The following is a 19,631-nucleotide window of genomic DNA, read 5'->3' as shown; positions in this document are numbered from 1 at the left end:
TAAGAATTTTACGTTTCACGCAATGACAGACTCCGTTATTATGGTTTTTTAAAAATTGTTTTTTTTTTTATTTTTCGGAATACTCAAAGTGTAACTTCAAAGAGTCTGTTATTGCATGTCGATTGTATATTAAATACTTAAAAACACACAAAAATGATCAATGATACTTAAATTTATTTTTGTAATATTATTTCGACCTCGAGGAGGACACGACCGAGTTATTCACTCACTTTTAAAATTTCTCCTTTTTATATTTGCTTAAATATTATTTGTCTTATTAACTTGATAATAAATATATAACTGATTATTTATATATATTATTTTTTGATTTTTAGGAGCAAGTCTTCAGAAGACCACCATGGAATAATGCCTGGAGAAAATAGTGGCAGTGGTGGTTTTGGAAAGTGGCTTAGAGACCATCTTAAAGGATCAAAAAACACAAATGAAACTGATACAATTCTATCATCTAAAAATCATGATAATAAAAAAGTATTATCAAAAATAACATATACACCACAAAATGTTTATTGCAGTTTACCAAGAGAACAACGTCGACATAATGTTAAAAATGAAAATAATCAAAGAAGACCAAGATCTGAAAGTTGTAATTTACGTGAGAGAAGTTTTTCAAATGAAATTAATCGTGTTTATTCATTTTATGAAAATGATAATAAATGTAATAAGAAAAAAAATAAAGAAAAAAGACGACATTCTATGAACGAAACACGTGAGCATCGAAATCTTCGAAAAAGGTTAGTAAAAAAATTTTTTTTTGCATAAAATCTTTTGATCCTAGCATTATAATTTTTGAAGATGCTAATAACTTTTATAATAATTAAAATATAGAGCTTTTATTATGCGTAAATTAAAGATCTTGATATTAGCTAGATCTACATTTTTTATTATTAAATTCATTTGTTTAATTAACAAAAACTAAAGCTATTTTAGTTGGAAAATCAATTTACAAAGTTTTCTTTTAATCTCGGTGGATCCATGATAAAATCTACAACCAAAACATAACTTGTTATTTTTTTCAATAATAGGTTTGTTATAGTAATCAGTAATTGTTTATCTCTTGGCTTATCTTGTCTTCTAATAAGCAGATGTCTCAGATGTAACTTGACTGGGCTTTGTGATCTCTAGACCTCACGCACCGTATAGGTCGAGAGCTTTCGTATATACCCGCAACCACTAGTTAAATTTTATAATATATTATATCCTCGTAAATATTATTCATTTCTCAGTTTAATAAAATACAAAGAAATAATAATAAATATACTCAAAAAACAATTGAAAGAGACAACATTCACAAAAAACATGAATCAAAGACATGAAACATTTTTATTGACTCAATTTTTTTTACTGTAAATGTATTTTGTTATTTATATACATTATTTAAAATTTATTTCTCAAAGTAATTTGAACTTTTGACATGAATTTCATGATGGTTAAGGTTGAGGTTGAAATATTCAATAAGATTATCAATTGTTATTTTATTTTATATACATTTATTTATTTATATAATGTTTTTTTTTTGTTTTTCTTTCAATTTTTGCATTCATTGAGGACTTCATGGAAATCGATAGTAAGACCATTTCACGACTGTATTACCATACGTACTCGTTTCTTGTGTTCACTTTGCTTTTAGTACTTGAAGAAGGGATATTGTTTTAATTTAATGGTCATGGAAGAGTAGCAAACGTTGGGTAAATAAAGATTGTATTTATACCAAAGTAACAGACACAACTTTCAGTTGCAACACAGCTTTTAGTTTGAGATTCAACTTGATTACCTTTTTTACCTTTATATTTATTTTAACAATTTTTTTTTTTTTTCTCCCTTTTTTTTTACCATTAAATTCCAAGAAAGTCCAGACGACATACGACGCCTCAATTTCATTTTGTATTATTAAAATAAATAAAAATAGAAATAAAAAAATTATATTTAAAAAATTCAATTTTATTTTATAGAAAATATTTAAGAATTGATTTTATGACATTATTAAAATAACTTTTAAATAAATATTTCAATTTCAAGAATAAATGTTAATTAAAAAAAAAAATTATATTTCTAAAATAATTTTCCAATTACATTTTTTCTCATTTATATAATATATAATTTACTTTTTTTAAAAATATAAATATATATTAATTTTTTATGTAAACAATATAATAATATTAAAAAAAAAAAAAAGTAAACAACTATATATTTTTAAACTTAAATATATATTGTTTGTTATAATTTATAATAATAAAAAATACAAAAATTAGTTTCAAGGATATAATGTAATTTTATATATTTTGCAACACACTAAAGTTGGAGTTTTCTTTGTATAATTTAATTGGTTGTTGTATCATCCCGTAATTGACTGAAAGGGTTTTTTTTTTTTTTCTTTATATTCTTGGCAAAATGTGGATACATAACATGGCCACCTTTTGCTATCAGTCGAGAAACGATTAATGACAGTTACATGAAATAAGAAAAGGGTTTTATTTTTCATCATCATATATATCTCAAACCATGCTTCAACTTAAATAAATAAAATGAAAAAATAAACACGAGGACATTGCCCTTGGATTCGACATCACGTCCTTGAGGGTTCCATGAACCAAACCTTACAACATGGGTGCATTTTATGCAATATGTCCCCCCTGGGCTTTTTTAACTCGAAAAAAAAAAATACGAAAAATTTCTCTCCTCTTTTTTCTTTCCAATCAACTCATCCTTAATTTTTTTATATTTTTTTTCTCCAACATTATTCAACATCAATCTATTTTTAAAATTATCCACAGTAATTTTTTTTTCTTTAAATTATTATTTATTTATAAATTTTTCAAGCTATCACGAAAATCAAATGTCTCATATATTCGCTTAAACATACACCAATATATTTAAAAAATTAAAGAAAAAAAAAAAATGTATACCCGATTGAAGACCAATAATAAATCCAGTTAGTCCAGTTTTTTATCCGGAGAAGGAGGCAAAAAATTTATTAATATATTTAGCACTCTGTGAAGACAAGTTAAAAAATTCATGTTTTTTTTTTTTTCATTTAAATTTGATGATTATTAATAAAATAGTAATCTTATTAATATTATTGTTTTTTTTTTTTATTTTAAAATTATATTCTGACAACTTTCTATTTTGTAGTAATAAATGTATTGAATTTACGATGATAATATTTGAAAAACTTGTGAATTTAAATTGTTGATTTTGAAATTTTTGTGTAATGTGTGATTGCAAATAAGGGTGATGAAGGAAGAAGAGCAGTAATAATGAAAAAAATAATTTTTAAAAATGTTTAAATGGAAAGATAAGGTAAAAACGACATTCTTGATAATGATAATCGAACCCGGCAATGCAGGTGATAATGGGGTGTTGAGAGAGAGAAAGAGAATAAAAAAAAAAAAAATGAAAATTTTTTAAATGAAAAAAGAGAGATTGAGGAAAAGAAGGGGAAAAAGCACGTTTATACACGTATTCAATGTGATTTTATATACATGGATACAAAGATGTGATACTCGATGACCAACTATATATGTATTCTTCTTGTTTGTTGTGTGTGAATCCAAGGGATCCTTGAACTACAGGAATGCAGCGGTTGCGACCCACGCGACTAACCGACGAGCTCTCTTATCCCACTCGTATATATTTTTTATTTTTCATTGGTATCAGCCTAATCTATCCCAGACCACATAAATTAACACAAAATATATTAAAAAAATTAAAATTTAATAAAAAAAAAACAAACATTTTCACATAATAATTACAACAATTAATAGAAATTTTATAATTTTTTATTTACAAATTAATTTTTTCTATTTATCTATTAATTATATAAACAATATTTTTTTTTTTTTATTAATAATTTAATTGATAAATAAATGAAATATATTTTTTAAAAATTATAATAACATTTATAAAATTTTTTTTTAAATTAATTTTAAATAATAAAAAAAATTAGACTATTTTTTTATTTTTTTATTTTTTTTCATTATTAAATAATACAATAAAGAAATTTAGAAAAAAAAAAAAAAACACAAAGAAATGTTTATAAATGTATTATAAAAATAATTCATTGAAAAAAAATGTTATAAATGTTTTTTTTTTCATTTGTTAAAGAAAATAAATAGAATTAAATTAATAATAATGGAAAAAAAAAAAAAAAATATGAAATAACCTTAACCTCATTAGATGTATCATTAGCTATATAAATTAAAATGTTGAAGACAGTTATAATTATGAATTTGATGATGACAATGTTATTTGTGTGGTGAAATCATTAAGAAATTTTTTAATGAAAAAGTTGTGGAAAAATATATAATAAAAACAGTTAATAAGTATAAAAATAATACAATTGAATATGATTATATAAGTATAATGAAGATTATAATTATTATAAAGAAGATGAATTTCTTGTATTCAAGAAGTTGTTATCATTGCTGGACCATCATATATGAAAAATAAAAATACATATTAAAGGGACAAGGAAGTACTGATATATTTAATTCTGATCACGTACTTGTTGACATCTCCAAGGAGGTTCATATACAACAAACCAGTATTTATTTTTATTTTTATAATGGTTTTTTTATCCTATTTTATTATAAATATTACATTTTATTTTCTAGAATTGTTTTGCTTAAAAAAAAAAAACAAATATACTTATCAATTTTAATTGAAAGGATCATAGAAGAATTTCTAAATATTTTTGCTCCGGAAATTCTCAAGTAAAACAATCCCAGGCCTAAATTATTTTACAATTTATATACAGACAATTAATTGAATTTATCAATGAAAAAAAAAAAGCATAGATAATTGATGTTATATCATAATAATTATCAGGATATTGTGACACGTTTGAACCGGGTGAAAATTCTTTACTCCAGGAATGACATTCAATGAGACTTTAAGGTTATTGAGAATGACGAATGATCGTCACAGAGATCAACTGAGTAAGCGTGATCGAGACATTGAGAAACTTACAAGTAATTTTTAGAAAAAAAAAATATTCTTTTTCAAATGAGACAACCCCCTGTTGACCCAACACGTTCGTCACGGGATACCTCTTTCTCTCTTTATTTTTCCGTTACGCCTTTCTTTCCTGTTTCCCACCTTTATATACAATATATATTTTTTTTTTCATTCTATTTTAATTCTTCTTACATTTCTTTATCTATTTTATTTTATCTATCAATATATATTTTTTTTATTTTTTATTTAAATCAATCAGAGTCAAATGTTCAACATCAACCATGACACATTACATGAAAACGGAAGCATGTCCGCGTCACGTTATTATTAATAGTTTAAAAAATTAAATAAAAAAAGAAAATTTAAATAATTTGTAGTAAAAAATTATTGTTAATATTTATAAATAATTTGTGGAAATTAAAAGTTATTATTTAAATGAAAAATTTGAAAATTATGAAAAATAAGAAATTTGAAAATTTTAATTTCGAAAAATTAATTATACAACTATTAATTTGATAGTTAAAAATTATAAAAAAAATAAAGAAAACATAAACAATTAATTTAACAATATAAAAATTATTTATAAATATTTATAAATAATTTATCAAGCAATTATTTAAACAAAATATTTCAAATTTACTAAAAAATAAAAATCAAAATTAAATTAATAAATTATAAAAAAAAAAAATATTTAAACAATAAAAATTCAACAATAAATATTATTTCTATTATTTATAAATAATTTAAAAAATTGAAATTATTATTTAAAATTTATAAAACATATAATCGATACAATATTAGATTAAAATTGTAGAAATTTATTACAAAAAAAAAAAAAAAAGAAATAAAATAAAAAAATGCAGGAAATTTTGAAGGTTGAGGTCAATACCATTGAGTTAAATAATGTAGTGGTGTTATTGAACGACCTTAAGGTCCATCAGTGTGAATATATATATACATCCAATGAAATGTTTAAAGAAAGCGTTTAATTTAAATATGCGTGACGACGATGACTTTGGTTTTAATATATTTCTATGTTCAATTGCCTTTGGGCGTTGCTGACATCAACATATTTTTATTTATTTATATATTTATCATTATTATTATATTCATCAGTATCTTATTTCTCAAATAAATAAACTATTTTAATTTCTGTGAATTTTAAAATAATAATAATTGACAAAATGCAAAAAATAATTGACTCATATCTATTTTTATTTTATTTATTTATTTAATTTTTGTTGCTCAATATTTAATTATAAATTACCTGGAATTATAAAAATAAATTGTTCATTTAATAATAGACATATTTATTATTTTTTTAAATATTAAATTTAATTTATTATCAATTTTGTAAATATTTAATAATTTTCTTCTTATTTTATATATTTAATAATTTTTTTTTTTAATTTATAATATTGCAAACCTACGCAATAATAATTTACTAAATAAAGTGAAATTATTTTATTAGAAAAAGCTGGAAATTATGATGACCACCCGCACACTGAGAAGATTATTTGATTACATATTTTGTTCGAGTCCTTTTTTGGTCTTGATGGCGAAAGATATCTCATGTTATTTTTGTCTTTTGTTTGTTACGTCATATTACTGTTAACATTTATTTATTTTATTGTATTTATTATTATTATTATCATATATTTTTATATTTTCGAATGCGAAAGTGCATTTCTAAAAGTGACAATAGCTGAGAGTATTTGTCACGAACCACTAAATTATTTCTCAAGAAATCAAAAAATAAAATAAACTAAAAAACATTTGCAAAACGTGTACAGTAGAAATTAAAAAAAAAATATATATTTATTCATTTTGTCACGTTGGGATTTTTTTTTCTCTGCAATATATTCCATTGGAATATTTTTTTCAAAACTTATCGATATATATTTTACGTTTTAAAAAAATATATATATTTCTTAATTTTAAAATTATTTTAAATTAAAAATCTTGAAGAAGAGACAACATGCAAGATTGAATATCAAGATAATTTATTTTTAAAGTCACACAAAGTTTTTATAATGATTTTAGTTTTAGTCCATTAGCCACGAGTCTAAAAAAAAAAGATAAAATTGTTTTTTGTTAGTGTATTAATTTGAAGCTGTCATTTAATATTATTGTTGAATTTTTTGACTGATGGGTGTAACGAGGCGACTATTATGTGATCGCCAAGGTGGATTACTTACAGGTCTACAATAAAAGGGCTACCGGAAGTTATGATTTTTTTTTAAACAGTTATGTAATAATAAAATGAATTTAGCAAATAAAAATAAAATTATAATAAAATGTAAAAATATACTCGTGGGTATATAAATGGAGAAAAGACAAATCTTGACGAGTTAACATTTCGTTATTTTTTATTAGCCTTATCTTTGTTTCATAAACATATTTTTTTTTTGAATTTTTTTTTGCTGTCTTTTGATCTCATCGTAAATCTTTATTTGTTCATGTTAAAATTTTTTTTTTTTTTTGTATATTTCCTTGTTTAATTTTATACCTGAACGAGTGGACCATATTTTGTCCCTTGGGAAAATTTTTAGACATTTTTTTTTTTTTTTTGCGTCCATAACTACCTGATGATGATGACGATGATGATGATGATGATGATAATGATCGTTACAGAGATACATAAGTTTCAAATAAATTATCTTTTATTTTGTAAAATAGTTTACCATATTTTTCCTTTTTATTTTTATCATTTAATCTTTGAAAATTATTTTTTTCTTTAGTCAATTTTCAAGCTGTATTTTGTAAATGTTTTTGTAAATGTTTTTGTAAATTAATTTGATTATTGATAATTATTATTGTTTATTATTTTAAATAAATATATTTTTATATAATTTTATTTATGTTTTTAAAATATATATGGATATTGTTATCGAAATATATTGTCGTTTTTACACGCCTTTAGCAAAAATAAAAAAATAAATGTTTAACGTTTTAAACATTATTCAAGATTCGGGCTCATCGTGTTGCTACATATTTATAGACTTTGAAGTGAAAAGGACACGATTTTACCTTACAGCAATATTTCGTGTACTTTCTCTATTGAATTATTATCCTTTTTGGATTTAAAAAAAAGGGGATAATAACTCGATATTCTTCATGTTTTAAAAACTAAAAAAAATCCTTTTTATTTATTTTTTTTTTGGCGAAATATAAGAATAATAAAATATATAAATAAATAATAAAATAACAAAGTATGTCGGTGATAAAAATTGATGTGTCTTTTTCACATGAGTTAAATTTTATTCAACGTTCCACAATAAATTTATGTGTTTTTCCATTTGAAATACATCAGCCATTATATCTTATACATTGAAAAACTTGCAATTATGATTTTAAAAATTTTATATATATTTTTTTTTAAAATCTTATCCATTTATTTATTTTATTTTTTACTCTTGGTGACATTCAAGAGTCATTGATGTTGACGAAGGGGACGTGATACCGTAAATGGAAAAGTTCTCAAAGCGATATATTTATTCGTGAAGTTATTTCTCAAGGTCGACTGGTGCATCTATTCCTCACCCTCTTCTTATCCTCCATGGAATCTTCCCTGGATTTTTACAAATGCATTTATGTCTGCCAGCGTTTGTGTGTGTATTTTAAACTGCATAACATACATCTATTACGCGCTCTGCAGTTTCAAGAACAAATTATATTTTTATTCTCCTTAATTTTATATAAAAATATATAATTTTATTTTCAAGTATTTATATTTAATCACAGAGAAGGAGAGTTTGTTAATCAAAATTTAATTCATTTTTTTTTTTTAGCTATTAGATGGTGGGTTAATAAAAAAGTATGACAATTAGTTATTTAACAACAATTAATAGTCTCAGACTTGTTGGATATTTATTTTGGTTAAATAATAACGAAGGATCTACACTCCTACTGAATGATTATTTATTTCTCAGTGAGACAAAATTTATGTGATTATTCTGAAACCAATTAGAATATGTACAATATTTTTTTATGATTTTTATTTATTTTAATATTAATTTTTAAAAAATTTTATTCCTCAAAGATGTATTGGTTGAAAAAAAAAAAAAAAAGGAAATTTTATATCTTAATTGAAATTTAATTTACTTGCAATAAATTTTAATTGCATTGCTAATGATGGAAATGACAATTAGCTATTTAACAGTTAATAAAAAATAAAAATAACAGTTTCAAATTTATTTGATGAAAAAAGCTCAATTTACAAATACAATCTTGTTCGATGCATATTTAAAGCTTGTCATCCTTGAAGTCATCGAAATTTTCAACTTTAAATTGCTCCATTTTTTAAACAAAACATTAAAGTTTCTTTTTTTTTTTTTTTTCATTAATCAATCATCATAGTTGTGGATGAAATTTCGACTAGTTAATTTTTGTTTAAATAATAAACCATTAACATGTAAATTTATTTAAAACAAGTAAAATGTTGATGCAAAATAATTTGCTATTATGAAGACGACAAAATTATTGCTAATAATTTCGACAAATAAACAATAAATTATCTCCAAGTGCAGAAAATAATATAGATAAATTATACTTCTTCCAAAGACAGCTTGAATGATATTATTAAGTAATTTGTATGTAACATCTCTCTAAGCAGCAAAATCACTTCAATCCAAGATAAAATACTGCACTTATATCAATAAAATCAATTGCGTAAAATTTAAATTAAAAAAAAAACCCTCTATTAAATTTTCAATGATAATAATAAAAATCTTATTTTTATTATATTATTTTATATCGTGAAAATTAAAGCAAGGAAATACTTAGTCTTTATATACCATCGATATCATTAGTAAAAATGCATAAAACGAGGGTCCAGTACTTAATTACAATTAACTCGAGTCGAGTGCAACGAGGCGAGTCCTTTGAAATGAAAAAAAAAAAAAGAAAAAGAAAAAGAAAAAAAAATATATATATGGAAAAGAGTGAATTTAAATGAATATAAAACAAAAAAATAAATTAAAAAACAAATTGATACCTATTACGCCTATCAGAATATAAGATTCAAAAAAAAAAAAAAAAAATCAGCTGAGTAGGATCGAGGGGTGGTTAGGTGGTGAGGAGTAAAAATAAAAGGGTTAAGAAAAAGTTAAGAGCACCCTAAAAGGCTTACAGTCAAAGTGTGCATCACGATGCCTTGGCTTTGGTACAAAATGATTACGCAATCGGCATAATTAACGAGGAAAGTCCGCACCCGGAATAAATATATATATTCTAGAGTAAACGATCGAACAGGCTAATTGGTACACAACGCACGTGCAGATTATCAAACGAAAAAAAACCCCATTGAATATAAAAACAAATATTGTATTCAAAATTAAAAATTAAATATATTCAAAAAGTTATAATGAATTTTTATACTTAATTAAAAACACTTTGTTTGTTTATAAATAATATATTTTTTTTCAATTCGTTTTTTTAAATGTTTATATATATCAAAGTCAAAAAATACATAGACAAGTATCGAGTATGTATATTCAGTTACAAGTTGAAAGAACAAACTCGACGTCCTTGGATAAAACGGCAGATGGTCGTGGCAAAAACGATCCAACAAACAAACTGCTATTTGCAACAACACCCCAACACAAAAGCCATCAGTTTAACAACAATTTTTAATGGATTAAATTATTAATTATATTTTTCTTTGTTTCATAATTATCAAAAATAAATGCATTATAAAAATAATTTAACAAAAAACCAATATTAATTTCAATTAAAAAAAAATATATTTGTAATAAAAAATCAATTTTTTATTGATAAATTGACGAATTGAATTGGTCCACAAGAAAATCGATTATTGAATTGAAAAAATAAAAATAAAAAAAAAAAAATTGTATTTAGTTGAGAATGAGATATGAAGCCGGTATAGCGGTCGTTTGCCTTGGGTTGCCTTCAAATGATTCTCGAGTGTATAAAACGCTCGAACCCAATTTTTATCCCGCCTGGTTTCCGCAGCAAACATTCCATTTCATCCAGCCACATACACACAGCATCACATCGCTATATTTCCCCTTTTCTCCTTTTAATACACACACAACTTCCCTCTCCTACTTTTATCATGATCTATCCCTACTATTCAATATTCTTCAATCCGTATTCGCGCGTTCTTACACGACCGCACTCGGTTTGATCATTTCCACTGTTGTATGTACTTCCACTTCTACCTTCTCCTCACTGTCGTCTCGCAGTCTCTCTCTCAATCTCTCTCTCTCTTCTTTCTCTTCCCTCCCCTCATCCTATTAAACACCAACAAACACTTGGTTGTCAGTCGTGCATTGGCATTTGCCCGCAGCGTTATAATTCACGGCGTGTTTGTTAACAAACTTTATATATTACAATGTCGTGAAGCCGGGAATAAATATATTTTGTTATTTTATTTATTTATTATTTGTTCTTTTAATTATTATTTATTTATTTTTACTATAATTATCAAAATTTATTTGTCGTCTTGTCAGTGAACTTGTCTCTGTCGTCTTTTTTTTTTTTTATTTATTTTTTTGTGCTGAAAAATAATTTGTGAGTGCTTATTGTGATTATTGTGATTCTTTATTTTTTTTTTTTTTTGGAGTGATTTTACTGTTTTTCTTTAATTTTGGATTAATTTTGTGGATGAAAGTTAATTTTTTTTGGTATTTGGATGACAAGGGACTATTTCGAAAAAGAAAAAGGAATCAACAGGTGGAAACCTGCAGACTCATTGGTAATTTTTTGTATATTTTTTATTCTGTGATATATTTTTAAACATTTTTTTTTAAATCCACCTGTCTTTGAGCTTGTGTTTTATTATTATTTTACATTGTAAAATTTTATTTTGACAACGCCATTAATTATTCAGCAAAATGGCGGGATCTTACTCCAAATTTTCCGCCATCTTTTATTTATTGTTTATCATTTTAACAGTTTTTACATTTAAAAAATACAATAAACATGATTACTCCTTGCAGATAAATATTTCTTTATAAATAGATTTTATTTTTTTATATTTAAACATATTATTTCTTAACAAACTTAATTTTTTTTTACCTCTGTTTGCAATGATAATTCACATCATACCTTTGCAAAAATAAAAAAAAAACATTCCTTTCTCATTCCCTTCATTCTGGAGTGAAAAAAAAAAAACAAACAAAACACTAAAAAAATTATACATCAACACGTAATTGTACGTTTTATTCTTTGTTTAATCATGAAAATTATGTGTCTTATAATCTCGTTAATATATATTATACATAAATAATTGTTTCTCGTTATTAAAAAAAAGAGAAACAAAAAAATAATTATTTATAAAATAAATAAACAAATATTATTTAAAAAATTTTTTTTTAAAACGTACAACTGTTTAAATAAAAAAATGACGAGAGTATTTTTTTGTGAGAAAGAGGAAATAATCTTTTTTCCAAGAATTTTTATTTTTTTTTTTTTACCTTGAATGGAGCATACAATATCAAAAGAAAAATCTTTTGTCTGTTTTTCTTTTTTCATAGTCCTTTTTTTTTGTATTTGTTCAACTTGGGAGATATTTTTTTAAAATAATTTTTTTTCTCCTATTTTGATTTATATTTTTACTCCAAAATAATTTTACTTTTTAAATTACAAATTTTTTTCTATTTTTTACTCCAATTATTTCTCGAGATGATAGTTATTATTATTGTGTGTTAAAAAAATTATTTTGATGCAATAAATTGAGTGATGCTGTTGAAGCAGCTGTGTCCAATTTAATCATTGATTATTTAAATGATTTTAATTGATTTTCATTGGAAAGATTTATCCAGAACGGAAATATCTATTATTCTTAGTTGGAAAAAAATAAAAAAAAAAAATAGTATAAATGAACGAATGATGATATTTTTAGTTTCTGGGAAAAAAGACATTTAGAAAGAATGGTTTCAACTGGTTTGGACCATTGTGTTTAGTGCTAAAGTACACAATGACCAACTGGTCCCGAGGTTAGATATAGCTTTGCAAATCCAGCGTTTCACAGGTACTCGGTAATCGATACATACCTGGTGAGGATCCCCAAGGCCCATTTCCTTTTTTTTTTTTTTTAGCTCGGCTATATTTTTTTTTTTCTTTTTATATATTTTTTTTCCTTTTCCTCTTAGTTACTCATTGATGTCTGGTGTCCGTCGCCAATCCCCTGAAGAGATAAAATAAAATTAAAAAAAACTTTTGAAAAACTGGCAATTTTGTTCGGCTATTTTTTATTTCTTCTTTTTTTTAGAATAACTAATTAGTTAGCTTGAAATTAAAAATATATATTCAAGAATATCATTAGAACATTAATAAATATAAATTAATATTATCAATTTATTTTTAAATTTTATTTTCTTTTTTTAGATCTGATAATAATTGATTTCCGTTCATTCATCGGGTTTCAATTTGTCGATAAAAATATATATACAAGATAATAATAGCAAGCCAAAAGAAATATCTAGGTCAAATTAAATTGCTTAAAATATAATCAATTTTTTTTTATCAATGTTACATGATGAATTTAAAAATAAATTTTGATATTTTAAAAAAAATAAACATCAAAATAATTATCAATCAATGTTTTTTATTTTACGATATAAAAATTTTTAATATCCTGTTGAATAATTTATCATTGATTGAAATATTTAAATTGCTTTAATTTAAATGTTATCATTAATTAATTTTTAAATATAATATTTTTCTTGTCATTTATATCATTAAGGGAGGTCATTGCACAATTGCAAAATTATTATGTTAATAAACAGTAGCTTTAAAAAATAAGTAAAATTTAAAAAAAAAAAAAATTTATGTCTGGTGAAATGTTTTATCATCTTGCTCTCTTTCTTCTTTGCAATCATTAAATCTTAACAAACACATATACATCATTGTGAAAATAAAAATTGCATTGATTCATTTTTTTTTTTTCTTTTTTTTTTCACGATGTTCAATTAAAGATACATAAAAGCAAATATGTATGGTTGTTTTAAACTTACTTTCATTTTACATTATATACTTTTATTATTATTGTTAATAAAAAAAAAAAAAAAAAATGAGAAATTTAAATAACAATAAATGTAAAAAATAATAATCATTTTTAAAAAAATATTTCTTGATTTGTTTTCTCTATTTTTTTTTTTTTTTTTTTCGTAAAACAGTTTTAAAGCATTCAATAAATATCAAGTACATTTAATACATTTTTTTTTTTGAAGAAAAAAAATATATTTATAAATGTTTTCAATAGGCAATAGTTACTTGACCTATTAATTGATCAAAAAAAATTTTAAATACACTAGAATTGATTCAATCGTAAATTGAAGCCTCACATACAATATTTGATTTATTTTTTTTCTCAGCTTTAATTTATATCTGCTAAAATGTTGTGTTATTACCGCAATAATATTAACAATTTTTTTACATTTATTTTTTACCTGTTTACCTTGTTAAAACTCATGCATACACCCCGTGAATCTCAGGATTTATATTCACTATCATTTCCACTATCTTTTTTACCATGTCCATTGCACTTCTCTCCAACAACACACACACAAGCATTTAACAAATCTTCCCCTTTTATTTATTTATTTTTTAAACATTTATATTTATACATAAACATAAACATAGCCAGTGTAACACACTGATATCTTGGCACTGAATTGACCATTAGTTACATTCCGTTAAATAGCAACATTAAGAAAGGCGCTTGGATAGATCGATTTTTCAAATATAAAACTGCATCTTCATTCTATCTAAATTCTTGGATTTTATTTAAATTAAAAATACACAATTTTAACTGAGTGTCAATGTAATTTACATTGAATATTTTCATAATTTTCATTTAAAAAATTATCATAAACGATTTATGAAAGAAAGAAAAAAATATTATTTATCAACTTTTGATCTTTGATAAATTATTTTCACGAATAATCGTGATATTATTTAATGACAAGATGACATTTTGAGTGATTTAAAATTATTTATTTATTTTTTATATATATAGACATTGATTTTATATATATTTTTTTTGAATTTATGAATAAATATATATTTATGTTTTAATGTTTTGTTGTGTGTTTTGGTTAATATATTTCATAAGACACGATATTGTGATTCATCTTTTTGAATAACGGTTTTCTAGACAAATAGACGAAATCAATGAATTATTTAATGGAAATACGTATCAACAGGGGGTCCCATGAAAAAATATTATTATATTTATAAGAAAATTTATAAATGGAGAGTTGCGATTAGTGATCGTTAAAAAAAATGATAATAAACTTTTAAATAGAGTGGTTTATTTTTAAAATGTATTTTTTGTTGAGTAATGCCAAATATTATCTAAACATAATTATATCAACAACAAATTGCATCAGATTAAACGTATAGAAATTTAAAATATATATTGTTTTGGATTTTTAAATGTGATTTGTTGCTGGTGCGTGAACGACCGCTATATTTACCTCAATTTTGATCGCTTATCCTTCAAAGTCATTATCCTAATTAGTGATTCTATACTATCATGCTTAGTTGAGCCCATAAAATTCCACAAAAAAATAATCTATTTTTCTCATAAAAACAAATATTAAAAAATTTAAAAAAACATTTTTAAAAAATTTTAATTTAAAATTTAATTTTATATTTTGATAATATTTTATTACATTGTTTATTACATCGATACAGTGTGAAAAGAAATTTTTATATTTTGGTTCAATAAAAATTCCATAATGAAAAATAATAAATTTATTTGTGGTAAAAAATTTTTGTGGTAATCCAGTTATTTAAATGGAAAAAAAAATTTTTTTGATTATTTTTTTTTCACCTGGGCCCTTTTGAAAAAAAAAAAAATAATTTATGCAAATATAAATGTCAAACATAAAAAACGACATATAAATTACATTTATACAAATTTTTGCATTAAATTTTAAAAAATTTTTTTAAAAATGCTCCAGCTTTTTTACATGATTTCTGGTTTTGCTATATAGCACATTGGAATTTGCGATAGTCGATTTGCCTCTTTCCATTTTTTATTCTCTCAACACACACGTTATCTGCATTCCTTTTTCAACCGTTAAATTTCATTCCTCAAATTCATATAGTACCTTAAAAAAAATTAAAAAATAATAATAAAAAACAGCAACATTACATTAAACACCAATATCAATTAAAATTTACAAATTAAATTTTTTTAAATATCTTTATACTGCAGCTATTAAATTACTTGAAAAATTTTTATCCAAAATATAAATAATTTATTTAATGTACCAAAAATTATTATAAACATTTATTTATATTTTTTTAATTTTTCTTTTTATAATTGTTTATAATATTGTGCTCAAATACAAAATATAAAAATTATTTTTACCATTAATTGTTGATCCCAAGAAAAAAAAAAAAGAAAACGAATTTAAGAAAAAATAAAATTCGCAAAGTTACGTATTCTTTGTCAACGACTACGTAACATTTTTATATTTTTTTTTCTTCTGAATTTTTTTTTCTTTGATGCAATGGCATTGGACCATTGCAGGATTCTCAGTGAATGGAACAAAGCAATAGACAACAAAACAAGAAAGATTAAAACTTACAATACAAGATCAAATACGTGAAAACACTTTTAATGTCCGTGAATGAAATTTTCTCTCTTCACTTTTGTTGATGATGCATATGTATTTTTATGTATATGTGTGTTGTATGCAAGTGTGATAATAGTGAAACTAAATGATGTATATTCACTTGAAAAAAATATGGTATTAATGTTACTTAATACATGTAGTCTCTTCTCGTCTTTCCTATATGATAAATCTACAAACACTTTTTTATTTTTTATATATATATCTTGTTTAATCCCGCACGATCATCTGGAAAATATTTGTAATTATCATTTCACAATTGCAAATTCAATGTAATATTAACATCATTTTAAACATTAATTTCTATGTTACAAAATTAATGGATTATTATTTAACTTCTGTTCAAACTTCAATTAAAATTATCATTTATATTTTTAGATTACATTTTATATTTAAATATATATCTTCATTTTTTTCGAGATATTTTCTATACATGAAATAAACAAATTCATTTGAAAATAACTTTTAAAATTTTTCAGCTAAACAGAGACAAGTTTTAGCTGGTTTTTTTGAAAATATTTATTGATATATTTTTTTTTCAATAATAATATCCGGTCAATGAAATTTTTACACTTGTGGTTATATATATAGTTTACATTTTACTGACGTTGTTTTGTGACAATAAATAATCTAATAATAATATTTCCGGTTTATAACTTGATCATAATACATTAATGTTGTTGTTTTCCTGTAAAATAATATACCTCGTCCGGTTGATATGAACATTGAATTCATTATTATTAATAATGTAATGTTGCGGATAAATATTAACCAGGTGTTGTTTATGACATTCGTCACTTGTCGGGTATCATGGAAGCTCAAGAAGCATGCTGCAATTTTTTATTATAACAATATCAAAATATATATCTAGAAGCCTTTTAAATTTTGCATTTAGTAATTTTTTTTTTTTTTTTCAAATAAGTTTAAATGTATTTGTGTTGTCTTTTGTTCATGGACAACTGTAGCTAATTGCAAATTGATTTTACTTTTTTTCTAGATAATGATTTTAATTGATGTTTAAATTGTTTTACAATTGTTTTTTGGTTGAATGGTAATTTTTATTTTTATGTTATTTGAAAGGTTAATGACTGTGACAACGATAAATGCCCTCAGGGAAATCTTGACCATCAACAAACTCATAATATGTATTTTTTTAATATGTCTAATAGCCAGAGGCCAGAGTTATACCATACACCATAAATTTTTTTTTTTTTTAAATATAAAAAAACTGGACTTTGTAGACTTCCTCATGACAGCCGCGCGAAAAGATTGAGATAAAAAAAAAAGCTGCACCAGTTTGCCAAGACCGCACGCGTTTTAAATGGTCCATAAAAAAAATATTACAATTTTCTTTTTTCATTTAAATTTATTAATAGTTTTTTAAAATTTATTTATTTAAAAATATATTTTTAAATTAAATATTTACAAAGTAATTTAGAAAAATTAATTTAAGCTGAATTTTTATGATGATAATTTTAATTTTTGCTTTTTTTTTAAATTATTTATTGTTTATGATTTTTTTAATAATAAAATCATAAAGTATAAATTTTTCACAATAATAAAAACAAGTATTTTTTATGTTAACTTTAAAGCTATACACTTTGAAGCATCTTGCTACCATCTTGGTTGGTGACATTCAATATCATGGCATCTTGAATAGTTGTTAGCTAACATTCCAGCTCATTGACTCGTGGATGAGTTTAAAAATAATATAATAATAAATAAAAATATATTGTAGCATATACAACTTAGTTGGAATGTCACTTGATGCAAGTTCACAAACTTCAATTGGTTTGTAGATTATATTTCTGTTGAAACAAGTAATAACCATAGGCCTCAATAAAATTTTTAAAATATTCAACCAAAAAACTATTAAAATAAATATTTATAATACACTTAAATCTATTTTTTATAAACAAAAATTTACTCTTTAAATTGTTTATTAAAACTTGATGTAAAATTTTTATGAAAACCAATTTTTTTTTTAATTGAAATATAAATTAGAATTATTACAAAGTTTTCAATATTTTAAATGAAAAAAAAAATACATAAAAGTTTTTTATTTATTTAAAAAAATATATTATGTATGGCTTAAAATTTTTTAAATTTATTTTTAAGCAATATCCATGAAATTTGACATGTTATAAAAGTTGTCAAATTTTTTTTTTCATTTAAATATATTTTACAAAAAGTCCATGTCACTCTTAAAGTAATTTTCGATGGTTTTCGGTCATCTGCAGTCAAATTAACCGATTTTAAATGCTTTTTTTTATTTTTTTTCAATAACAATAAATATAAAAAATTTTTTTCTTAAAGAGACAAGAATAAATTCTTTTTAAAAAGCTTTTTTACTTTATCTTTGAGTTGAAAAATTTATTGGAATAAAAAATAAATATAAAAAAATATCATTAGAATTTGAAATATGACTTTTTGGCGATCCGTTTAAAATTGACAAAATGAATAAGCTAAATTTGCAAAACGAAAAAAAAAAAAACACGTAAAATACGTATATAAATTTAAAATCAAACAATGTTTGTCGGTCACTTTTGAAAAAGCATTTTTTTTTATGCTTGATATTCAAGGACAAATAAGAAATACGATCGTTAAATCATCAGGGATGGAATTTCCATCTTGTCCAACACGTTTTCAGCCTTTTTTAAATTTTTGCTCCTTTTTTTTTTTTCAAATTTCGTTTCCTCCTTTGTGTATATATTCGTACTTAATTCCCTTTTTTTTTTTTTTTTCATTTTAAATACTTAAATGCCACACACGAAACTCAAGATTGATTTCCAATCAAATAACAAGAAAAAAAAACCGCTCAAATTGAAATTTAGAAAAAGAAAAAATATTAAAAATATTATCAGTCAAATAAAGATGACCTATTTAATAAACTTTTTAAAAAATATTATTTTAAAATTTCATTTTTGGAGATGATGATTGGTACCCATCTTGACATAATTTTCAAAATCACAAATGAGAATTTCAAGTGGAGACACTTGAGATTCGCATATCAATAATCACATCGTCATCTAGCCAAAAAAAAAT

The 19,631-nt window shown here is 23.0% G+C and overlaps 1 protein-coding gene across 2 annotated transcripts in view; it reads left to right on the top strand.

Annotated features, from left to right (window-relative positions):
• Positions 1 to 19,631, top strand: part of LOC122856721 (protein Shroom) — a 77,976-nt gene that overhangs the window by 10,015 nt on the left and 48,330 nt on the right. For both annotated transcript variants that reach the window (XM_044158505.1, XM_044158504.1), the window contains exon 2: positions 336 to 752. In XM_044158505.1, the coding sequence (XP_044014440.1) occupies positions 336 to 752 (417 nt within the window). The remainder of the gene's footprint in view (positions 1 to 335; positions 753 to 19,631) is intronic.

Source organism: Aphidius gifuensis, linkage group LG5 (genome assembly GCF_014905175.1).
Source record: "Aphidius gifuensis isolate YNYX2018 linkage group LG5, ASM1490517v1, whole genome shotgun sequence".
NCBI lineage: Eukaryota > Metazoa > Arthropoda > Insecta > Hymenoptera > Braconidae > Aphidius > Aphidius gifuensis.
The sequence above is the reverse complement of the archived record's forward strand: the minus strand, read 5'-3'. Positions and strand labels throughout refer to the sequence as shown.